The sequence below is a fragment of the Antechinus flavipes genome, chromosome 4 (genome assembly GCF_016432865.1).
Source record: "Antechinus flavipes isolate AdamAnt ecotype Samford, QLD, Australia chromosome 4, AdamAnt_v2, whole genome shotgun sequence".
In the NCBI taxonomy this organism is placed as follows: Eukaryota; Metazoa; Chordata; class Mammalia; order Dasyuromorphia; family Dasyuridae; genus Antechinus; species Antechinus flavipes.
In genome coordinates, this window is record NC_067401.1 from 171,577,342 (window position 1) to 171,603,663 (window position 26,322).

Here is a 26,322-nt window from a genome sequence, read left to right on the forward strand (position 1 = left end):
GTTCATTAAAACCTCTGATTTTTTTTTTCTCACATAAATCACCATTCAAAGGATCAGAAATGTGGAGCTTAAAGGTATCTTATTAAGTCATCTAGTCCAATTCCCTTAAGGGGAAGCAGCCTAGAAAAGTTAAGTGGTTTGTCCAGGTCATACAGTAAGTGGCAGTGCTAGGATTCAAACCCAGATCCTTAATATCAAATTCAATGGTACTTTCCACTTCTGCCCCAAATTATCTCATCCAACTTGGAAACCTGCTTCTTTCTTTCTAGATTTTGCCACTTTGTCTCAGTTGTCTCAATGACTGGGGCCTCCTCATATTAGAAATATTTATTACTTTGGAATCTCTCTTTACTATGCTGCTCTTTTTTCCCATAGGGGAGTTCCTTTGGGAGTCTCTGTTTTGAGGAGGGGCCTAGGCTGGCCAATTAATTTTCTTCTGACTTTGCTTCTTGACTTTTTGGACTCTGACTCCAAGTCTCAGTTTGGGTATCTCTCTCATCCTTCCCCAACTTTTTAGCTCCTTTTTTGTTTGTTATCTTCCCTTATTAGAGTATAGTAAGAAAAAAAACTTAATAAACGCTTACCCTGCTTTGAATTTCTTGACCCTAATTCTTATACTTTTCTGTATTATTTTTCAGAGGACTTGTGATCAAATCTTATCTCTGTCACTTACACTACACACTACCTGGACAACATTGGGCAAATCACTTAACTTCTTTGGGACTCAGTTTCTTCATCTGTACAATGAAAGGGTTGAATTGGAAGCCTCTAAAAGTCCCTTTCAGGTATAAACCTTCAAGATTATGAAATATCTTTATGAAGTGGCTTTTCATCTTGATTTTGCCTTATTGGAATCTGATCTAATTTCATCTAGTATTTACCTTGCTAGCTTTATTATTTACATATTTGATTAGTAATTTTTTTTTGGCCTTTATCTAAATTGTTGATTAAATGTTGAACAATACTTGGCCAATGACAAATCACTGGGCAATTTCTCTAGAAAGAGCAATCTCTCCAAACAGACACTGAGGCAACAAGTATTCTCTGAACTTAGTCATTCAAACAATTCTGAATCCACCTAACTGTATTATCTAATCTAATTTTATTATCTTGTTTGTAAAGTAGTGTGGAACACTTTCTCAAATACTCTGATGAAACTTAGGTAAACTATGCACATAGCATTCCTCAGCTTTAAAGTCTACTGGGTATTGGGCTGACCTGAGGGGATAGAAACTGAGGCACTTGAGCACGAAGACTAGGCTGGGATGAGTTAAGAGGTTGTACTGGCGGTTGCTGCGGCTGTTGCATGGTCCTGGCTTGTGCTGCTCCGCTATTGCCAAACATACTCAGATTGCCACTTGGTATCTGGAGGAAGATAGAAAAAGTAATTTGCTTATTTTTCTTCATTTTCTAAAAAGAGTAATTTTTCACCAGTCTAAATCTGTAATAAAAAAATTAATGGAAAACATTAAGCATCGTATAATGGTTTAAAATAAGCATAAACAATGCTGAAGTGATTAAGTTCACAGAAGCTTTGTTGCAGGGGATAAAACTTTTAGGATAATAGATAAAACTATCAAAAAAAAATGGAAAAAGAAAAGAAACATCATTTAGCCAGCCTAATGGAGAATACAAGAAATATTTCAAATGGCACCAATATACTTATTATTTAGACAATTTATATTTTCAAAGGAATAATTTTAGAGTTATTAGTATGTATATTTGGGAAGAGAATTACTTTAATAGCTATTAGACAGAAAAAATAATTATCTTCAATTGGGAAATTTAATTGTCATATCAAATAACCCTAAAATTTGTAAGTAATTAATAGCTAAATATTCAAACATATAGTCAAGACTCTGAAAGGAGGGAAAGGAGATTACAGTACCAAAGCTAAGTAGCTACTCAACCTAACTCTAACAAGATTGTAATACAATTTTTGTATTGTTGTTTAAACATAATCAATATTCTTGAACCATTATATCCCTTTTCTCTGAGATGAGTTGGAAGGCATTAAAAATTATTCCTATAAGAAAATCATGCAAAATTTTTCATAAAATAGTGTGTGATAAACAAAGCCACTGCAATCTGAATAACTAATGAATGTGCTAATCATTCTCTTAATAGTTTGTGTTGCTATAAGTAGCAAAACAATAAATTGTCACTTATAGTAGTGTTATATACTTAAAGATTATAGAATCTATACTAAAAAGAAAATTCCATAGAAATGGTATTTTTCTCTCTGAATCTGGATTTACTCAAGAGTGGAATCCAATAAGATAATTCCTTTAAAACTCAGAAATGTAGAAAAACTTTATTTATTGTGTGTATATCTTTAGTGTAGTGAATTTCTATTTAAGAAAATATGCTTCCAGCACATTACATTAAAGAAAAATCCTAGATCTTCACACTAGAAATTTCTTTAGAAAAATAATTTTCAATTTTTCTTAAAGTACTGAAAGTAGGAAGAAAAATACCAGTATGGATCTCTAAACATTAAACATTCATTAGTGAAGGTTCATCTTAGACTCTTGTATCGCTGAATATATCTAGCAATTTAATGATAATCTGAGTGATATTTCCACTTCAAGTTAATGCTACTTAAGAGAATCCTCAAATTATGTTTACATATGTTCTTTAAAGAAATTCCCTAAAATTCAAAATTGTTATAAAAATCATGATAAGACTAAAATAAACTAATTTTCATTCAACTTCTGCATCTTAAGTTTAGTGAGAGTTGAAGTATAGCATGAGGGTTCATAGTAAATATTAAAAAACAGCATTTGCAGTTTTAAATTATTTTCCTAATTTTATTACAGTTTGAAATGCTAATATAAGTAAAGATGATAAAGATTCCTTTAAAACATAACTTCTAAGGAATTGAAAAAAAAAAACCCACAAGTTTGTTCAAGTAGTCTTACCTGTCTAGAAGAATTCAAGTTTTGCATGCCCAGCCCTGAGGCAATCCCACCCAGGGTCTGATTAGGGAGTGCACTGTTTGAAAGGGGGAGCTTCAGGCTTGGTGAAGGCAAAAATGGTGAAGTAGTGGGCTCTTCCACTAGGCCGCCATCCTGATTGGAGAAAGAAAGGGTGAGCTGTGTGCAATGTCCAATAGCAGACAAAGCACAAAACAATTTCCCAAGGAAATATAAAGGATATGGATGAATAAAGGATTAAAATATCAAAAAAGCATGAGTAACAAGAAAATGAAGAATATGGGTAAAAGGAAAGAGAAGGGGGGAAAGAAAGAAAAAGAGTATTAAGATAGTTTTCCTTCAATTTTTTTTTCTAATTTTACAAATGCATATAAATGGAAGGTTTTTTTTTTTTTTTGGTCCCCATACCTTTAATGTTTTCACTAATCCTAGAAACCATTAAGGGAAAGGAGAAAGGTAAAAAAATTTGAAAATTATACCAAAATGCCTAATAAGACTCAAATAAGCAGATTTCCTATATGTAGTTATGAAGCTTAGCCCAGCACAGAATGAACAACTGAATAACCACCTAGATCCCTTTTGTAAATAAATCATATAGATTAGGATGTAATTCCAACATAGATCCCACTGGAGAATAAAAAAGAAATTGATTCCCTGATAGTCTAACAATGTTCTCTAATACTTTCTTATTTCTCCTTTTGCTTTTCTGTAATACTTTTCTATTTTTGGGAACCAATTCTTTTGCTTTGGTATTAGAGGAAGGGAACAGAATAAGTATTTCTATGGTTCCCACTATGTGCTAGATGTTGTACTATAGCTTTACAACTATCATCATATTTGATCATTTTATATACATATAATGCCAAGTCTTATTGAATAGTTATATTGACAGAGAAATCTGTACAGGTGAGTTGCCAAAGTTCACTCAACTGAAGTAGACATTAGAATGCTTATGTAAACAAAATGATAACTCACCTTGTCAAGAAAGGTGGGGCGGTCCATGGAAGACTCTTTGGAGATTGGTGGGCGGCAGCCAAGGGGTTTGGTGACCATTCCATTATAGTCAGTCACTCCCATTCCACGCTTGTCCATTTCCACCTTCTTTTCCAGCAAAGCACCTGGAGAAAACAAAGGGAAAAACATTAATTCTAGTCATTACTTTCTATGATAAGACTTGTGGCCATCAATCTCAGAAAAAAAGATCTTAAAGCTTTAAAACCTTTAGAAACCTAGTTATGGTAGAAGAGTGTGATATTTGTTTAGGTACATAGTGTTATCAAAAAAATGGACAGAAAGAGTTCTTTCCTAAGCTAAAAATGAGTCATAAGCAAGAGGGAGATTCTCTGCCTAAAAAAATAACTTCTCAAAGATAAATTGGGGGAAGAAAAATTAAATTTTGTTTAAACATTCGGCTATGAAAGATTTAGCTACTCTTGATTAATATGATAATGTATAATTCCAAAGGACTAATTTTGAAAAATGCTATCCACTTTCAGGGAGAGAAATGATGGACTCTGGGTGCATACTGAAACTTATGCCCAGTCTCCTCACTGTCTTTATATTTCATACTCTTTTTTTTGGGGGGGGCAACATATAGCTAATGTGGAAATGTTTTCTATGATTTTGTAAGTATAATGGGTATAATATTTCTTATCTTCTCAATGAATGAAGAGAGTGAAGATGATGTAAATTGTATCCCTTTTAATTTGGAGGGGGCTGATATAAACTGTGTCCCCTTTGATGGAAGGGTGCTCCTAACTCAAACCCTCCCGGCCTCTTGGAGGGGGCATACCCTTTCCAGACAACTCCCAATATAAGTAATCTCATTCAATTTTGAATTGAAAATCAGTCTCTCAGATTCATTGGGAGATTGGCCCCTAGCTTGGGGCCAAAGATCAAAGAAGCCTCAGACCTCAGAAAGCTAATAAAAGATGACTCTGAACCCTGACATTTTGCTAAATGCTCTTCTGGACTTAGCCCACTGATGAAGATATTTTCTTCTTAGTGTAAGCCCAATCTTTGCTAATTCCTATCAAGAGTTTGTCCACCATATTTAACATGTATAGGACTGCCTACCATCTAGGGGAGGGGGTGGAAGGAGGAGGGGGAAAAGTCAGAACAGAAGGGAGTGCAAGGGATAATGTTGTAAAAAAAATGACCCAGGCATGGGTTCTGTCAATAAAAAGTCATAATTATTTAAAAATAAAAAGTCTGTCCACTAAGAAAGCTGTCTTCTTAACGTACTGTTTTCTTAGTGTAAATAAACCCATTCTTTGCCACAAAACTTGTGCCTGTATTAATTGGGATTTGCGACTTCTTTTGCAAACCCTGTATAACAGGCCAAAGGGGATCCCACTGCTGTCAGGGGATCTCTTACCTTCAATTCTCACACCTAAAAATTTGGGGCCTGTTTGGGAATCTCCGAAAGCTTGGCCGAAGAGGTAAGCCTTTTCTTTCTAATTGTCTATTCTATAGCTAGGACACTCAAATTCCTGGGAAAATTTGGGTCGTTGGGAGTTCTATGCTCCAGCAGAATTCCTTCAGGGATGCCTGGACTGGAAATTCCTGCATTTTCTGACAAAAAGATCCCTTAATTAGGGAACATTTTGTCATCGCTCCCTCTCTGGGGACACCTAAGAGAAGGGTGAGGCGCTATAAAATTGGGGATATCTAAGATTTATAGTAAAATGGGACAATACTTCTATTCCTAAGGATTCTTCCTTAGGCACTCTCTTAAAAAAGAGACAAATTGGGACTTCCGGCCAAGATGGCGGTGAGGAAGCACAATGCTGTGTAACCTCCGCGTTTTTCTCTCACTGTCCATTTCATTTCATGCTTCTGAATTAATGCTCGACTGAAAAAAAACATACAACTAGTTACCAAGAGAAACCATCCTTGAGACTCGTCAGGAAAGGTCTGTTTTTGTGCGAGGGCGGGGACGGTTATTAGATCGGAAGCAGCCTGCGGGCAGCAGCGACAGCGAGAGTACGGAAAGCGGCTCTGAGCCGAGCAGAGCAGAGAGGGGGTGGGGTGTGATTGCAGCCGTCTCTGCGGAGAGAGCTTCGCTACAGGTTTGGATACTTTGCTCCGGCAGCAAGTCAGCAGCCCAGCAGAGAAGCTAAAAACACCGAGGGTGAAGAATACAACCCCAAACAGCTAGAGTCTCTCAGGACCTGGCCACCCCTCCCCCACAGTGTCTCAGCACGCTCTCGGATCTCAGAGCGCAGGCGCAGCACAGTTCTGCTAGTGCCTCACTGTTACCCTGCCCCTCCCCCAAAGAAAGCAGCTCCATTCAAGGGTTTTTTTCTTCTGTTTCTTGGCTAGTTTGTCTTTGATTATTAGACAGAATGAGTAAGAAACTGAAAAAGACTTTAACCCTTGACAGCTTCTATACAGATAAAGAGCAGACTCCAAATCCTGAGGAGACTAAAAACAAACAGTCCCCAGGTGAATCCCCAAAGGAGGAGATCATATGTTCTTCAGCACAGATGAATCTCATGGAGGAAATTAAAAAGGCTCTCACAAGAGAGCTAGAAGAAAAATGGGAAAAGCAGAGTGAGGCTTGGCAAAAGGAGAGGGAGGCTCTGCAAAAGGAGAGGAAGGCTTGGCAAAAGAGCCTGGAGAAGTCAGTTAAAGAGAGAGTGGATAAAGAAACCAAATCCTTGAAAAATAGGATTGGTGAACTAGAAACAGAAAATAGCTCTCTAAAAAACAAAATTGGCGAAATGGAAAAAAATTCCACAGAACAAAAGAACTCAATGGGACAATTAGAAAAAGATCTTAAAAAAGTGAGTGAAGAAAATACTTCACTGAAAATCAGAGTCGAACAAATGGAATTGAATGACTCGAGGAGACAAGAAGAATCAGTCAAGCAAATCCAAAAAAATCAAACAATGGAAAAGAATGTGAAATACCTTCTGGGGAAGACAACAGACCTGGAAAACAGATCCAGGACAGACAATCTGAGAATTATTGGACTCCCAGAAAAGTATGATGAAAAAAAGAGCCTGGACACTATTTTCCAGGAAATTATCAAAGAGAACTGCCCAGAAGTCATAGAAACAGAGGGTAAAATAGACATTGAAAGAATTCATCGATCCCCTACTGAAAGGGATCCTAAAATCAAAACACCAAGAAATATAGTGGCCAAATGCCAAAACCCTCAGACAAAGGAAAAAATACTGCAAGCAGCTAGAAAAACCCAATTCAAGTATCGAGGAGCCACAATAAGGATCACCCAGGATCTGGCAGCATCCACACTAAAAGATCGAAGAGCCTGGAATATGATATTCCGAAAGGCTAAGGAACTTGGGATGCAACCAAAAATAACTTACCCAGCGAGAATGAGCATCTTTTTCCAGGGAAGAAGATGGACATTCAACGAAGTAAGCGAATTTCACCTATTTTTGATGAAAAAGCCAGAACTTAACAAAAAATTTGATCTACAAGTACAGAACTCAAGAGAAATCTAAAAAGGTAAAGATTAATCTTGGGAACTATATTTCGGCTATAAAGATGTATAAAGAATACAGATATACCTTGTTCTAGAAACTAGATGTGGAAAGGACATTGTACCAGGAAAAGGGGAAAGTGGGGGTACTACATTTCATGAAGAGGCATAGGAAACCTATTATATCTGAGAGAAAGAATGGAGAGGGATGAATATAGTGAGTATTTTACTGCGTTCAGAATTGGCTTTAAGAGAAAAATTTTAGACATATTCAATCTATGGTGAAACTTCTCCTACCTCATTGAAAAGTGAGAAGGGAAAAGTGAAAAGGGAAGGAATAAGCTAAGTGGAAGGGAATACGGTAACTGGGAAGGAAAGGGGTAAGATAGGGGGAGGAACTCTAAGGGGGGGGAGGGATACTAAAAAAGGGAGGGGTGTGAGAAGCAAGTGGTGCTCACAAGCTTAATACTGGGAAGGGGGGTAAGAGGGTAAGAAGGGAGAAAAGTACAAACCGGGGTTAACAAGATGGCAAGTAATACAGAATTGGTCATTTTAACCATAAATGTGAACGGGGTAAACTCCTCCATAAAGAGGAAGCAGTTAGCAGAATGGATTAAAAGCCAGAATCCTACAATATGTTGTTTACAGGAAACACACCTGAAGCGGGGAGATACATGCAGGTTAAAGGTAAAAGGTTGGAGCAAAATCTATTATGCTTCAGGTGAAGTCAAAAAAGCGGGGGTAGCCATCCTGATCTCAGATCAAGCTAAAGCAAAAATTGATCTAATCAAAAGAGACAAGGAAGGGTACTATATCTTGCTAAAGGGTAGAATGAATAATGAAGCAGTATCTATATTAAACATATATGCACCAAGTGGGGTAGCATCTAAATTCTTAAAAGAGAAATTAAGAGAGCTGCAAGAAGAAATAGACAGCAAAACTATAATAGTGGGAGATCTCAACCTTGCACTCTCAGAATTAGATAAATCAAACCACAAAATAAACAAGAAAGAAGTCAAAGAGATATATAGAATACTAGAAAAATTAGATATGATAGATCTCTGGAGAAAATGTAATGGGGACAGAAAGGAATACACCTTCTTTTCAGCAGTTCATGGAACTTATACAAAAATTGACCATATATTAGGACATAAAAACCTCAAACTCAAATGCAGTAAGGCAGAAATAGTGAATGCATCCTTTTCAGACCACGATGCATTGAAAATTACATTCAATAAAAAGCCAGGGGAAAGTAGACCAAAAAATAATTGGAAACTAAATAATCTCATACTAAAGAATGATTGGGTGAAACAGCAAATTATAGACATAATTAATAACTTCATCCAAGAAAACGATAATAATGAGACATCATACCAAATGTATGGGATGCAGCCAAAGCGGTAATAAGGGGAAATCTCATATCTCTAGAGGCCTATTTGTATAAAATAGAGAAAGAGAAGGTCAATGAATTGGGCTTGCAACTAAAAATGCTAGAAAAGGAACAAATTAAAAACCCCCAGTCAAACACTAAACTTGAAATTCTAAAAATAAAAGGAGAGATCAATAAAATTGAAATTAAAAAAACTATTGAATTAATTAATAAAACTAAGAGTTGGTTCTATGAAAAAACCAACAAAATAGACAAACCCTTAGTAAATCTGATTAAAAAAAGGAAAGAGGAAAATCAAATTGTTAGTCTTAAAAATGAAAAGGGAGAACTCGCCACTAACGAAGAGGAAATTAGAGCAATAATTAGGAGCTACTTTGCCCAACTTTACGCCAATAAATTCGACAACTTAAATGAAATAGAAGAATACCTCCAAAAATATAGCTTGCCTAAACTAACAGAGGAGGAAGTAAATATCCTAAACACTCCCATCTCAGAAAAAGAAATAGAACAAACTATCAATCAACTCCCTAAGAAAAAATCCCCAGGACCAGATGGATTTACATCTGAATTCTATCAAACATTTAAAGATCAATTAACTCCAATGCTAAATAAACTATTTGAAAAAGTAGGGATTGAAGGAGTCCTACCAAACTCCTTTTATGACACAGACATGGTACTGATACCTAAACCAGGTAGGCTGCAAACAGAGAAAGAAAATTATAGACCAATCTCCCTAATGAATATTGATGCTAAAATCTTAAATAAAATATTAGCAAAAAGACTACAGAAAATCATCCCCAGGATAATACACTATGACCAAGTAGGATTTATACCAGGAATGCAGGGCTGGTTCAATATTAGGAAAACTATTAACATAATTGACTATATCAATAACCAACCAAACAAAAACTATATGATCATCTCAATAGATGCAGAAAAAGCATTTGATAAAATCCAACAGCCATTCCTAATAAAAACACTTGAGAGCATAGGAATAAAAGGACTTTTCCTTAAAATAGTCAGGAGCATATATTTAAAACCTTCAGTAAGCATCATATGCAATGGGGAAAAACTGGAACCTTTCCCAGTAAGCTCTGGAGTGAAGCAAGGTTGCCCACTATCACCATTATTATTCAATATTGTATTAGAAACACTAGCCTCGGCAATAAGAGTCGAGAAAGAGATTAAAGGAATTAGAGTAGGCAATGAGGAAACCAAACTATCACTCTTTGCAGATGATATGATGGTATACCTAGAGAACCCCAGAGATTCTACTAAAAAGCTATTAGAAATAATTCATAATTTTAGCAAAGTAGTAGGATACAAAATAAATCCCCACAAATCCTCAGCATTTTTATACACCACCAACAAAATCTAAGAGCAAGAGATACAAAGAGAAATTCCATTCAAAATAACTGTTGATAGTATAAAATATTTGGGAATCTACCTACCAAAAAAAAGTCGGGAATTATATGAGCAAAATTACAAAAAAGTTTCCACACAAATAAAGTCAGACTTAAATAATTGGAAAAATATTAAGTGCTCTTGGATAGGCCGAGCGAATATAATAAAGATGACAATACTCCCTAAACTAATCTATTTATTTAGTGCTATACCAATCAGACTTCCAAGAAAATATTTTAATGATGGATCTATTTATTTAGTGCTATACCAATCAGACTTCCAAGAAAATATTTTAATGATTTAGAAAAAATAACAACAAAATTCATATGGAACAATAAAAAGTCGAGAATCTCAAGGGAATTAATGAAAAAAAAATCAAATGAAGGTGGTCTAGCTGTACCTGATCTAAAATTATATTATAAAGCAGCAGTCACCAAAACCATTTGGTATTGGCTAAGAAATAGATTAGTTGATCAGTGGAAAAAGTTAGGTTAACAAGACAGAGTAGTCAACTATAGCAATCTAGTGTTTGACAAACCCAAAGATTCTAACTTTTGGGATAAGATTTCATTATTTGATAAAAACTGCTGGGATAATTGGAAATTAGTATGGCAGAAATTAGGCATGGACCCACACTTAACAAAATGGGTCCATCACCTAGGCATAAAGAATGAGATTATAAATAAATTAGAGGAACATAGGATAGTTTATCTCTCAGATTTGTGGAGGAGAAAGAAATTTGTGACCAAAGATGAACTAGAGACCATTATTGATCACAAAATTGAAAATTTTGATTATATCAAATTAAAAAGCCTTTGTACAAACAGAACGAATGCAAACAAGATTAGTAGGGAAGCAACAAACTGGGAAAACATCTTTACAATTAAAGGTTCTGATAAAGGCCTCATTTCCAAAATATATAGAGAACTGACTCAAATTTATAAAAAATCAAGCCATTCTCCAATTGATAAATGGTCAAAGGATATAAACAGACAATTTTCAGATGATGAAATTGAAACTATTACCACTCACATGAAAGTGTTCCAAATCACTATTGATTAGAGAAATGCAAATTAAGACAACTCTGAGATATCACTACACACCTGTCAGATTGGCTAAGATGACAGGAAAAAATAATGATAAATGTTGGAGGGGATGCGGGAAAACGGGGACACTGATGCATTGTTGGTGGAGTTGTGAACGAATCCAACCATTCTGGAGAGCAATCTGGAATTATGCCCAAAAAGTTATCAAACTGTGCATACCCTTTGATCCAGCAGTGTTTCTATTGGGCTTATATCCCAAAGAGGTGCTAAAGAAGGGAAAGGGACCTGTATGTGCCAAAATGTTTGTAGGAGCCCTGTTTGTAGTGGCTAGAAGCTGGAAAATGAATGGATGCCCATCAATTGGAGAATGGCTGGGTAAATTGTGGTATATGAATGTTATGGAATATTATTGCTCTGTAAGGAATGACCAGCAGGATGAATACAGAGAGCCTTGGAGAGACCTACATGGACTGATGCTAAATGAGATGAGCAGAACCAGAATCATTATACACTTTGACAACGATATTGTATGAGGATGTATTCTGATGGAAGTGGATTTCTATGACAAAGAGACCTAACTGAGTTTCAATGGATAAATGATGGACAGAGACAGCTACACCCAGAGAAGGAACACTGGGAAACGAATGTGAACTATTTGCATTTTTGTTTTTCTTCCCGAGTTATTTTTACCTTCTGAATCCAATTCTCCCTGTGCAACAGGAGAACTGTTCGGTTCTGCAAATATGTATTAAAACTTAGGATATACTGCAACATACTTAACATATATAGGACTGCTTGCCATCTTGGGGTGGGGAAGGTGGAGGGAGGGAGGGGAAAAAACGAAACATAAGCGAGTGCAAGGGATAATGTTGTAAAAAATTATCCTGGCATGGATTCTGTCAATACAAAGTTATTATTAAATAAAATAAAATTTAAATTAAAAAAAAGAGACAAATAGGCTTGAAAAATCTCAAAACTAAAAAGCTTAAATTAAAAACAGCATTGAAGGATGCTGCTTAAATTTGCTGGAAGGAAATAAAACTCCCTCCTTCCTGCTCCTCTAGGGACACAGGATCCCTCCTCTGTACTTCTATGCAGTCCTTATCAGGAGGCTTCTGAATCCCTTCCAGAACAGGACCTTATGTCCAACAATATTTCTTTAACTCTATCCCTCTCACCTGAACCAGATCCTGAGTCTTCCCAGTCCCCATTCCTTACTGAGATAAGGAATAGGATCCCTTTTTCTCTTCCTCAGGATACTGATTTTAACTTCTACCTCCTAAGAGAAGCAACAGACTCTCAGGAAGAGACACTTAGAGCAGAGGTGCCCCTTTCAATGTCAAATCTCTCCCAGACTAAGGAAAAACCTGGCCATTACTCTGAGGACCCCACCCAGTTTTTTGAGGGGTCCAAGGCCAATGCCCTCCTTGATCTTTACTGGGGAGATGTTAATATTAAACAATCTGCCCCAGATATATGGAGGAAGCTGCAGAAGCCAGCTCTGGGCCCTCAGCTACTGGAGTCTTTAATAATAGGGATCAAACTGCAACAGAGGAAAAAGATGCAGAGTTTAAGGGAGATATGGAGAACAGTTCTTACTTTTGGTTGCTGACATTTCTGGGAACTATAGAGGTTTGTTTCTTCAGGTGTCATAGACTGGCCCAAAAGGAGACAAGCTGCCCTCCCCCCTCCCCGCCAATGCCCTGCCCTCTGGCAAGAGTTTGGGCTTGATCAAGCTACCCCTCACTCCACCAAGACAGACCACCATCTGCATGAGACCAGTAAGACCACTGAATTTTTGCTATGGGACTTCTCCTTCCTTCTTGCTCTGGCACTCTGGTATCACTTGCCTCTCCCCGCATAGAATGGGTATTGCAGGGGAACTTAAGAATTGTTTGGAAACTTTTCCTCTGCCTTGCCAGTTTGGGGACCTGTTATTTAAACATTTGTTTCTTATTATTCCCTCTTATCTTGCTCCCTTATTGGGGCGTGATCTAATGGTGAAATTAGAGACCCAATATTCTCTTCTCAGACCTCCAAATGGTCTTTATGTGCTGCTCTCAAAGTTCTCCATATTCCCTCTTGAAATCTGGGAGAAAATAGATTCTTCTGTTTGGGCCATTCCAGCCTTAGTCAGGATTGAGAAATTTCTTAAGCATAAACTTTTAACCAAAGAGATTTGGAGCCACTAAACTATAATCTTATTTTGATCTGCAGTCCTGAAAGACAGGATAAGGCCCTGAGAGATCCCAGACAGATGACCTATTTCTTAAAGGAACTGGACTCAGTTTCCCTGGAATGGTTGTTGTGCCTTAGAGAAGAAGCCTCAAAATTTACCCTAGGACACCAGAGCATTTTAGAAGCCAAAGGGCATCAGTGGCTTACTAGTGGGAGCTTACCCTCGATAGCACCTTGCAGGCTAAGCCACTGCCCCTGGGACTTCTGCCCAGAAAGCCGAACTCAATGCCCTAACCAGAGCTTTGGAACTGGGGAAGGGAATGAGAGTGAACATCTACGCAGACTCCAAATATACTTTTCTTATTTTACATGCTCAAAGATGTTATATGGAAAGAAAGGAAACTTTGGCAGCAAAGTACTCTCCTATTAAATATGCAGGAGAAATTCTACAGACACTACAGGCTGTCCATAAACCCAGAGAGGTTTCAGTCATATTTTGTAAAGGACACCAGAAGGGAAATTCACTTCGAGCTAAGAGAAATAGGATTGCAGATTTAGTTGCTAAAACTACTGCTCATTCACCCCTGTCTATGGCACCTTTACTCTCCCAGCTCCCTGATTCTTACACCCTTTCTTATAACCCATAGGAACAAATACCCTTAAGCCAACTTTTAGCTGTTAAATCTTCCCCTCTCCAGAAGTCTGTTCAGAGAAGTGGCACATACCCAGGGGAGATTGATTTCAAGTTGCTTTTGTTTTATGCTGACACCTTTTACTAAATGGATAGAAGCTTTTCCCTGCAGGACTGAGAAGGCTCAGGAGCTATCAAGGTGCCTGCTAAAAGAGAATATACCTTGCCTAAGCCTGCCTAGCTTCCTGTAGAGCAAAAAATAGTCCAGCTATTACTTCTCAGGTATTTCAGAGTACTCCTATGAGCACTCTGGAGAAAGAAGGGTGAAATTTTCTATGTCCTTTTTTCTTTCACTATAATCTCCTTCTGAACTTTTTCTCACTCCAAGGATGAGAACTTTGCTCCTCACATCTTTTTTTTCAAATTTTTCTTGGTGTCACTCTATGGCCCCTGCCAGGACTTAAATCCTTAGCCTGTCAGCTAGGGAGCTCTGTGGGCAATAGGGTGTTCAGGATTGTTGGGTGGTTCATCAGCACCCTCAAGGCAGCCCACAGATAGGAAAGGCTTTATTTGCAAAGGCCCCATTCCCAAACGTTATTATCTCCACAGTGGATGCCACTCCACTTTTAATCTGCTCATGAGATTTATTTCCTCCAGGCTCCAAGCACATCCTTTCCAGACAACTTCCAAGATAAGTAATCTCCTTCAATTTTGAATTGAATTGAAAAATCAGTCTCTCAGATTCATCAGGAGATTGGCCCCTAGCTTGGGGCCAAAGATCAAAGAAGCCTCAGACCTCAGAAAGCTAATAAAAGATGACTCTGAACGCTGAAGCTTTGCTAAATGCTTTTCTGGACTTAGCCCACTGATGAAGATATTTTCTTCTCAGTATAAACCTATCTTTACTAATTCTAATCAGGAGTTTGTCTGCTGAGAAAGATGTCTTCTTAGCATAAATAAACCCATTCTTTGCCATAAACCTTGTGCCTGTATCTATTGGGGTTTCCAATTCTTTGGCAAAACCTTCGCAACTGGCCAAAGGGATCCCATTGCTGTTAGAGGATCTCTTACCTTCAATTTTCACACCTCAACAAAGGGATAAGCTTTGGAATTGAACATTAAAAAAAAAAAGTATCCTCTATCCATATATTGTTCTCTCCCATTGGTTTTTCCTAGAACCTCCATTTTAAGGAGCATGTTCAAGCCATTCACATCTTCCATTTCTTTCTAGGCACACTCCCGATTCTCCCTTTAGATGTTCTCTAAGGTGCCTACCCTTTTCCTTCCTCACCTTCATCCTCCCTAACACTTTTCAGCTTCCTTTTATGTGTTATAATGTAATCTCTTTGAAATTAGGACAAGGACTGTCCTATTGTTTTTATTCTATTCCCAGCAATTAACAGTATTTTTTACAAAGTAAAATTTCAATAAATGATTATTGACATGTTTTCAAGAAGCTATTATCAAAATCTCTAATATCTCTTGGTATGAAGACAATCCGTGCCTATATTTAAAATAACCTTGAATCTTACGCTTTCCTTCACTCTGATGAGTTTCTCCTGCCTTGTATGTGGGCTGTGTGTACTTCTCTAAAGGAGACTGTGACTGTTAAGAGATTCCACTTTGGCTGCTGGCTAAATGCAAGGATTTCTAAGGAATCCCTACTCTGTTACCTCACCTAATCCTGATAACTACAAAGAGGTCTACCAGACTTGACCCTTTGTCCTATCCCCAGTAAACTCCTAGACATTCATGTGTTGATGTAGCTCAAGGACCCATACGTAGTCTTTGCTATTCATCTAACAAATATAGCTTAGTCTTGATCCTAAGAAGTGGTAGTAGCATTCAAATTTGTGATTGTTGAAGTTTTATATAAAATGATTCTAGACCAATAGAAATATGCAGCAAGGATTTAAAACAATTTTTCCCTCCTAATTAATGTAAAACAATAGCAAGGAATAAAATGTATTTCTTTTCAAGTTTATTACCAAGTAGCAGAACAGCTATATAGAAAGCAAAATTAAAATAAACGACTGAATCTAATACTTAAAGATAAGCCTTCACTGACAATGTGATGAAAAATAGAAGAGAATATGAAGCATCTTATTAAAAAACAACAACAGACCTGGAGAGTAGATTTAGAAAACTTAATAATAATTGGGTTATCTGACAGCTAAGATCAAAAAAAAGAACTCCCCCTCCTCCCAAAAAAAGAACCATGACACAATAATACAAGAAATAAAGAAAATTGTGCTAAAGTGGAGAAGGAAAAGTAGAATCACCACCTGAAAGAGATCCTATAGGAAAATAAAAGAACATCACTGCTAAATTTTGAAACCCCCAGATCAAAGATAAAATTTTGCAAGCGACAACAACAAAATACAATTGAAATATGATGGAGCTACAGTTATACTTGCATAGGATTTATCAGCAGCTATAATAAAAGATCACAGGTTCTGGAGTACTATATGTTGACAATCAAAATAATTAGGGTTGCAGCCAAAAATATTATATTCAGCAAAATTAAGTATAACATTGAACTAAAAAATGGATGTTCAATGAACTGTCAGATTTTCAGGCTTTTATCTCAAAGAAACCTGAACTCAATAGAAAATTTAACATATGAGAGCCAATATCAAAGACTAATTTTAAGGGACTCAATAAGGACAAACTATGTTTTATAGGTGGAAATGTAAAATAAATGTCAAAGACTGACATTAATAATTGGGTAGTCCAAAAGAAAATTTGAGGTAAAGCTGAGTATGATATGACTCTAAAAATCAAAATCATCTAGGAAAAAGTAAAAATAGTAATTATGCTACACGAATGAAGAGCAAGAATGAGAACTGACACAAAAGAATTAGAGGGAGGAGGAAGGATGGTAGTTTTGAAAACCTACTCAGATTGGGTATGGATTAAAGTGAGAACAATACATATAACTATACCAAGAAGAGTATAGTACTTTCCAAAATCTATAAAGAAATAAGCAGAGAGGGAATATAAGGTAGCATATAGAAAAGTGTATAGATTAAAGGGAAAGGAATGAAGAGGGAGGGGAAAATAGGGGAAGAAGGTAAGGAAGGATCCATGATGGGGGGATGGCAGGGGTAAAGCAGAAGAATTTGAAAATAAGTAAAAATATTTTGGCAGTTTAGATTGAATTATCTTTTTTTTTTTTTTTTTTCTTTATAAAATCTTGACATTCTGAAAGGTATAGAGAGCTCACTCTATATACATATTTTAGCTAATTTTGCACACTCATATTCTCACACAATGAAACAAGTACATTTGGATGATCTGTAATCTGTAATGCTTTAAAAAAGATATATTTGTCCTTGCAATCTTTTTCAATAGTTGGACTAAAATAACTTGAAAGAATCAGTCTTCCAAAACAGCTTTAGTCACCCATGCTTTCTTATGTGATTATCAAAAGAGTGAAAGTGATAGCAGCTCAGAGCACAAGAACTGAGCCTGATAAAGAAGCACTGGTTTTAATTTAAAATCACATTACAAATTTGTTATTGTTGTTCAGTTGTTCCAGTTATATCTGACTCTTCATGATGCCATTTGAGGTTTTCCTGGCAAAGATACTAGAGTGGTTCCATTTACATTTCCATCTTATTTTTATAAATGGGGAAACTGAGACATACAAGGGTAAGTGACTTGCTAGAGTCACACAACTAGTAAGAGTCTGAGACCAGATTTGAATTCAGGCCTGGCATTTTATTCACCATGCTACTATTTGTCCCTAATGTATTACCTCCCAATTAGTAGTAGGTGATCCTTAGACACTTCAAATGTAAGTTGAGCTTTTTTCATTCTTGCAATTTTAACTTTTGGAAGGCATCCTTTTCATCTATATTAAAAATTTATTCATAGAGTATCCACTTATTTGAGTGTTTTCTTCAAAATGCCAGTTTATTTGTAGCTGCCAAAGCCTTCTTTCTTAATTTTAACTCTATGCAATTGAATTAGATTTTTAAAGTTACTGAACCAATTAATGCTTGCAATAAATTTCTTCACTATTTATTTCATTTCCGTTTTCTTTCAGTGTCTTAAATTAACTTGAAGCTTTTGTCTGGCTGCTCTGCTAAGAGAAATAAATTTATTGATTACAATCTTCTATCTATACAACTATAAAATGCTCCATTTCTATCACTGTAATACACTTTATTCATTGTGACTGTAAATTATAAAAAAGTGATATAACTGACTTTTTTTTTTTTTTTTTGCCTGTGGGTTTTGTAATATCCCATACAGTATACTAGGGTAGAGCATCCCCATCCTTAGGTGAGCACTACTCAACTTTAACATAAAATTCAAAGGCAAGAAATAGGCTGGGAAAATGACCAAATGACAACAACAACAAAAAAAAACAAACAAAAAAAACTTAACCATAAAAAGCCACTAAACTCACAAAAAGACAATAATATGAAAATAACTAAAAGAAAAGCCTCAAAAAATGATATTTGGATGCAAGTCCAACAAGAGTTCCTAAAAAAGTTAAATTGCTTTTCTTTCTTCCTTCCTTCCTTCCTTTCTTTTTTTTGTTAAGGCAATTGGGGTTAAGTAACTTGCCCACACAGGTAGAAAGTGTTAAGTGTCTGAGGCCAGATTTGAACTCAGTTCCTCCTGACTTCAGGCTAGTGCTCTTTCCACTGCACCACCTAGCTAGGAGTGAAATTTTTTTTAAGATAAGAGATAGGAGATGCAGGAAAAATTGGGGAAAGAAATGACAGTGATGCAAGAAAATTATGAAAAGAGAATTGACAAGTTGGCAAAAGAGGCACAAAAAATTTTGAAGAAAGTTAACACCTTAAAAAACATAATTAGCCTAAAGGTAAAATAGAAAAAATCATTGAAGAAAAAAATTTTCATTAAAAACAGAATGGGTCAAAGGGAAAGGAGGTACAAAAGCTCAATGAGGAAAATAATTCCTTAAAAATTAAAATTGAGCAAATGGAAGTTAATGATTCCATGGGATATCAAGAAACAATAAAACAAAGTCAAAAAACTGGAAAAAAAAATAGAAGAAAATGCGAAGATTCTCACTGGAGAAATATTGAAGCAAGATAATTTAAGAATTATTGAATTGCTGAAAAGCCATAATTAAAAAAAAACCTAGATAGCATATTTCAAGAAATTATCAAGAAAAATTACCTTAAAATTTTAGATCCTGGGGATGAAATTGAAAATGAAAGAACCTACCAATCATATCTTGAAAAAGATCTCCAAATGAAAACTTCCAGGAATATTCTAGTCAGATTCCAAAGCTCCCAGATGAAGAGAAAATATTACAAACATGCAGAAAGAAACAATTCCAACATCATGGACTAAGTCAGGATCACATAAGATTTAGCAGCTTACACATTAAAAAACTGTAAGCCTTGGAATATGTTATTCAGGAAGGCAAAGGAGTAAAGATTATAGTAAAAAATAAATAACCTAGTAAAACTGAATATAATCTTAAAGAAAAAAAAATGGAACATCTAATGAAATAGAGGGCTTTCTCCGATTCCTGATGAAAAGACTAGAGTTTAACAGAAAATATGACTTTCAAACACAAGACTGAAGAGAAGCATAAAAAAGTAAACATGAAAAAGCAATCATAAGAGATTTAATAAAGTTAAACTGTTTACATTATTACATAGAAAGATGATACATATAATTCCTAAGAACTTTATTATTCTTAGGACAGTTGGAAGGAATTTTCAGACAGAGGGCATTGGTATAAGTCAGTTATGTTAGGATAATCTTCCTTTAACTCCTATCTCCCCTCCCAAAAATGAAGGAGTAAGAAATAGGATGCACTGAGAGAAGGGAGATGAGAGGGTAAGAATGGGAAAATTTTTCTCAAATAAAAGAGATGTGGAAGGATTAGCTTTTTAAAGTGGAGGAAAATAGGTGGTGGTGGTAGTGGTGGGCAATACTTGAATCTTAATTTCCTTGGAACTGGTTCAAAGAGGGAAGAATATATATACACACTCAGCTGAGTAAAAAAATCTACTTTATCCTAGGAAAACAGGAGGGGAAGAGGATAAAAAGATATGGGGGGCAGGAAAAGAGGGAAGAAGAAGTGATAAAAAGGAGGGCAAGATTAAGAGCAATGATCAGAAACAAAACAGATTTATGAGGAGAAGGATAAAAAGAGAGAGAGAATACGATAAACAGAAAGAAATAGGAGAGAAGGAAATACACAGTAATCATGACTGTGACTGAATTGGATGAGTTCATCCATAAAATGGAAGCAGACAGAATGGATTATAAACCAGAATTCAACTATATGTTGTTGATGAGAGACATATGTGAAACAAAAAGACATACAGAGAATTAAAATAAAGGCCTAGTACAGAATCTATTATGCTTCAGCTAAAATAAAAAGCCAAGAGTAACAATCACGATCTCAGACAAAACAGAAGCAAAAATAGACTTACTAAAAGAGATAAATCTGGAAACTACATTTTGCTATAAGGTACCATAGACACATGAACTAATGTCAAATATTTTTACAGTAATTTTCTCTAGTACTCAAATTGTCAAATATAAAGTCAAACGGAGTCAAATTTATAAAAATAAGAGCCATTCCCCAATTGGTAAATGGTCAATGGATATGAACAATCTAAAATCATAAAAGATACTCTAAATCACTGTTGACTAGAGAAGTGTAAACTAAAAAAACTCTGAAGTACTACTTCATACATCAGAAATATCAGATCCTGGAGAGAATAAAGAAATATAATTACACTAATAAACTGTTGGAGGACTGTGAACTGTTCCAACCAATCTAGAGAACAATTTGGAATGTTCCAAAGGACAATAATACTGTACATACCTATGATCCAGAAATACTACTTGGTTAGTACCCAAAAGGATTCAGGAAAAACAAAAAGGGCCTATATTTGCAAAAATATTTCTAGCAATTTTTCTTCTTTTTTTTTGGTGGCAAAGAATTTGAAATTGAGGGGATACTTTATGATTGGGGAAGGACTGAACAAGCTGTGGCATATAATTGTGATGGAGTACTACTAAAAAGTGCATAAAAAATAATAAGGGTTATGGTTTCAGAGGGGAAAAACATGTTAAGACCTATAATCAACTGATGCAAAGTGAAGTAATAAGAATTGGGAGATCACTATGCACAGTAATGGTAATGTTGTAATAAGTATCAACTGTTAAAGACTTGGTTATTTTGATCAATATAATGATCGCAAGACACTTCCAAAGGACTCATGATGAAAAAAATGCCATTCACTTTGATAGAATTGATGAACTCTGAAGACAAACTGAAATATAATTTTTCTTCTTTCTTTCTTTCTATTCCTCCCTCCCTCCCTACTTCCCTTCTTCCCTAAATTTTTCCCTTCCTTTTTGCAAGGGAATATGTTTTGCACAATTTCGCAGGTAGAATTGACATCATTTTGTTTTTCTTTCAGTGGGGAGAGGAAGAGGTGAGAGGGAAAAAAATTTGAAAATCAAAACTTGAAAAGAATGCTAAAAATAAATAATACATTGGAAGGAAAAACCCCAATAACAATACAGGAGTAAAGCAGGGGGAAAAAAAAAAAGAGAGAATACTGATAACTTCAGAGAGAGTAATACCAATTGATAACTTCAGAGAGAGTAATACCAATTGAATAATGAAACAGAAGTTAAACTACAGAGAATTAAGAAGGAAATGAGAGAAAAGGAAGCAGAAGTATGGCTAAATTTAGCCATAAATGGAAAAGAAATATAGGATGATACCTAGTGGTGATAGATAGATCAAGTTAGGATTTTTCAAGGATGGCGGAGACAAAGAGAGAGTAACAATATAGATATGTTCGAAGGGGACACTCTTCTGGATGAGATTATGGATATATGTAAGGGATTTGTCTGTTTTAAAACAGCTAGTCTTAGGATTGACTTGAAGTTAGGACTGTCTTACTCTTAAGGCATCTGTAATAAAGTGGAGTGTCTCACTAATACTTATCTTTATATAGAATCTTGTTTTTTCTGTGCATGTAGATATATATGTGGATGCATGTGTGTTTCTAGGTAAGTCTTCTCCCTGAAAAAATCTCACATTGTATTTGAGGTGCTCAATGAATACTTGCTAAATTGAATTCTGAAATATAGTCCTTGAATAAGAGTTCTTAAGCTAAAGGGACTTCAGAATCCAGTCTACAAACTTAAAGTGGATTAAAAAAATCATATGCTTGTTTTCATTGACCTCCAATTGAAATTTAACATTTCATTGAAATTTGAATGTGGGCAATAAAACATTATTCTGAGCGGGGAACCACAAGTTTGTATTAGTCTGTCAAATAGGTCCAATGATATAAATAGGTACAAATGATACAAACCACTGTTATGATTACACATAAAAATTTTAAAAAACCCAATGCATTCTGGGAATGACAATTTCTTAATTCTTTAAACATATATGACAACTTAAACTTCAGTGGTATACTTCTCAGATGCTAAACAGCTCATTTTTAAGTAAATGAACATCACACTTTGTGTCCCTTATGAAATATTTGAGATTTTCTTTTCTATTCAATAAATACTCAATGATACTGAATAAAACTTTAAAAAGTGAAACTTCATTTGCATGTCCCTGTTTTTAAAGCATTATTTTGGGAAAACTATTTATTACTTACTCATGGCCTGATCAAGATTCATATTGTTACTCTTCAAAGCTTCTTCAGCTGGCTCTCTCTGTGGGGGGAAAAAAAATACACATATATTTTTATTATGTGTATATTTAAAAACTTAAAGAATTGGAAAGACCATACATTAAAATAATTATTTTTAAACTAAGTTACTTGCAATAATAAAATAAACAATGTTTTTATTTGATTTAATCAGTTTAAAATTCATGATTTTTTTCTATAGATTTTGACTACAGCAAACATTTAGTAGTTTACAGAAAAGTTAGTAAGCAATACAAGATAAATGGGTTATAAGAATTCATCAAAGATGAAGTTTTAAAAAATTAGATTAGAAAGTACAGATTAGTCAGATGCTCAATGTTTGGTAGCAAACAATTTCTTTATCTTTCTTTTTCCAAGTTTAGATGGATTTTTCTCAAATAATAGCAAAAGGATTAGAATAAAACAGCCTTTTTACTTTCCAAATCTTACATTCCTGTAATTTGTCAGTTAAGATTGTAGCCGAGAGATTTTTTTTAATCATTTTAATAATTTAAAAAAACCTATGCCTCTACAATTAAGATTGAAATTTCCTACAGAGAGAAATTAAGTATAAGTACACAGAAAACATAAACGATAGGTTGAATGTTTTTCAATTTTATTTAAGTAAGAGAATGATATGGTTTCTTAAAAAAATATGCTTTAGGGAAAACAATTTACCTCTCTATGATTTAAAAAAAAAATTCCGAGCTTAGCCAATACCAAATAAGATGAGCATTTCCATAGATAAAGTAGAAAAGATGATTGTACATGAAGCTATGAATGTGCATTGTGGACAGCTTACTTTTAAAAAAAAATATATATATAATTAAAGTTCAACATATTATTTTCAAAGTCATCCTGTTTGTTTTCCTTGTTGAATTTTATTCTGTTTCCTTCCATGAAAAGAAGGTCAAGAAAAGAGTGTCATCTTTTCTTCACCTTTTTTTTTTTTTTTTTCTTCCTCCATTCTGGTAACTTCATTTCTAAGCTACTTCTCTATTCCTCTTCAGATATACATAGTCAAGCAAAACAAATCCACCAAATGGCTATGCTCAAAAATGTGTATGTAGTTCTGGATCCCTCATCTCTCTGTCAAGAGATAGGCAGTATTTTTCATCACTAGCACTTTGTAACTGTGGTTCATAATGACAGTGATCAGAGCTCTTAAGTCTTTCAAAGTTGTTTTTCTTTAAAATATTATCAAAGATCTGCATCCAGAAAGAGGACTATGGGGACTAAATTGGCTGTTGCTATTTATTTGCTTTTTTTTCCCCCTTTTCATCTGATTTTTCTTATGCAGCATAATAAATGTGAAAATATGTTTAAAAGAATTGCACATATTTAACCTATAATGGATTACTTGCTGTCTGGAAAGGGGAAGAGAGGAAGAAAAATTTGAAACACAAGAGTGAATGTTAAAAACTATCTTTGAATGTATTTTGAAGATAAAAAGCTATTATTAAGAAAAAAAATTATCATGTAAATCACTTTTAGGTTCTGCTCACTTCATTCAGCACCTGTTCCATATAAGTCTTTCCAGGTTTCTCAGAAATCTTCTATTTTATCACTTCTAACAGCCTAACAATACATCATCACATTCATATCCCACATTTGTTCAGCCATTTCCCATTTGATGGGTACTCACATAATTTCCAATTTTCCACTATGAAAAGGATTACTATAAATATTTTTGTACATATGGCTTCTTTGCCTTTTTCTTTAATCTCTTTGGGATATAGTTAAAATATGTGATATTGGTATATGCGATATATGCAACAGTTTAGTGACTTTGAGTGAACAATTCCAAATTTCCTTTTATCTTCACCAACATTGTACCAATTTTCCCTATCCTGAAACTGTTATTTTTGTAAAACTGATGGGTAAAAGGTTAGAATCTCACAGTTGCTTTAATTTTATTTCTCCTTCTATTATTGATTGAGACATTTTTTAATATGATTGTCGATGAATTTGTATCTGTTCTTTTGAAAAATAATTTTTCATAACATTGATTATCTTTTAGGGAAACGATTTTCATTCCTACACACACACACACACACACACACACACACACACACACACACACACACACTATATGAACCACTTCCTAATTATATTTTGTTACACTTTTCTCCCAGTAAGCCATTTCCCTTCTAATATGAATTGCATTTTAAAACTTGAAATTTTACATAGTTCAAATTGCCCATTTTATTTTCAGCAATCCTTTCTATTTCTTGCTAATCATAACCTCCTCTCCTATCCATAGTTGGAGTATTTTGAAGTCACATTCATTCATATAGTTTTTATGTGTGTTTTGGCAGGAAAGATTCTTAGATGTTTTATACTTTCTGGAATTACTTTGAATGGAATTTCTACAGAAAGGCTGATGATTTATGTGGGTTTATTTTACATTCTGTTACTTTGCAGAAGTTAGTTTTAATTTTTAGTTGGTGCTTTAAGATTCTTTAAGTAGACCATCATATTTACAAAAAGTTACAATTTTCTTAGCTCTTTTCTTATGCTTATTCACTCAAATAATTATTTTCTGTCTTATTAAAGCCAACACTTCTTGCATTACGTTAAGTAATAGTAGTGATGATGGGTATCTTTGCTTTACCTTTGATTTTATTTAAAAGGTTCCTTACTTTATTCCTTTTACATATAATATTGGCTCTGTTTTAAAGGTATTTACCACATTAAGAAAAGATCCACTTATTCTGATGCTTCTTAGTATTTTTTTCAACAGAAGTGGGTATTGTATTTTGCCAAAACCTTTTTCTGCAAACAATAATTAATGTTGTTTATTTTTGTTACAAATATAGTTTATTATGTTTATAGTTTGCATAATATAGAACTAATCTTAGTATAATACAACCTGGTCATGAAGTACATATTTTATTAAATGCTATTTAAAATTCTTGTATCAACATTCATCAAGGATATTGGTTTGCAATTTTCTTTCTTTGATTTTTAAGTCCTGGTTGAGGTATCCAACCCAAATTTGGTATAAGAAATGACAAGTTTGATGACTACAGAGAAGAATGGAAGCATTTATATGAACTGATAGAAAATGAAGTGAGCAGAGTCAGAAAATTCTGAGTGGAAAGTATAATCAACATAAAAACAATTGAAACAGAATGTGAACAAGGTCAAAGATGAGATAAAAGACACCTCTCCCCCTGCTCCTTTGCAAAAGTTGGAATCTACAGATATGAAATACTAAATATAAAATCATATTTTCCCCCATGTATTGATCAGTTCTGTTGAATATTTTTCTTTTAAAATTTTTTTCTTTAAGTAATAGATTTCTTGGAGGAGATGGCATATGGGGGAAATATGAAATAAAAACAAAAGATATCTATAAAGTCTAATGAACTGTTCTTTGAATGTCTGGTAGAATTCACTTGTATATCCATGTGAACGTATGGATTTTTTTTTTTTGAGATTGCCTTTATGGTTTCTTCAGTTATTGTTTCTGAGTATTTTAATACTTTGGAAGAATTTTTCATATTAAAATGTATTCTGGAAATCTGAAATATTTTACAGGCTTTCTCAATTCTTCAAATATTCTATCACATAATTTTCTAGTTTATTAGTATTGAACTGATAAAGATTAAC

At 34.7% G+C, this 26,322-nt stretch overlaps 1 protein-coding gene across 14 annotated transcripts in view; it reads right to left on the reverse strand.

Moving 5' to 3' along the window:
• Positions 1–26,322, reverse strand: part of TNRC6C (trinucleotide repeat containing adaptor 6C) — a 281,153-nt gene that overhangs the window by 49,786 nt on the left and 205,045 nt on the right. For 12 of the 14 annotated variants that reach the window (XM_051995504.1, XM_051995503.1, XM_051995502.1 and 9 more), the window contains 4 exons: positions 22,675–22,732; positions 3,912–4,054; positions 2,922–3,095; positions 1,219–1,365 (listed from right to left, as the gene is read on the reverse strand). In XM_051995504.1, the coding sequence (XP_051851464.1) occupies positions 1,219–1,365; positions 2,922–3,095; positions 3,912–4,054; positions 22,675–22,732 (522 nt within the window). The remainder of the gene's footprint in view (positions 1–1,218; positions 1,366–2,921; positions 3,096–3,911; positions 4,055–22,674; positions 22,733–26,322) is intronic. The other 2 variants (XM_051995511.1, XM_051995507.1) reach the window with 1 other exon arrangement.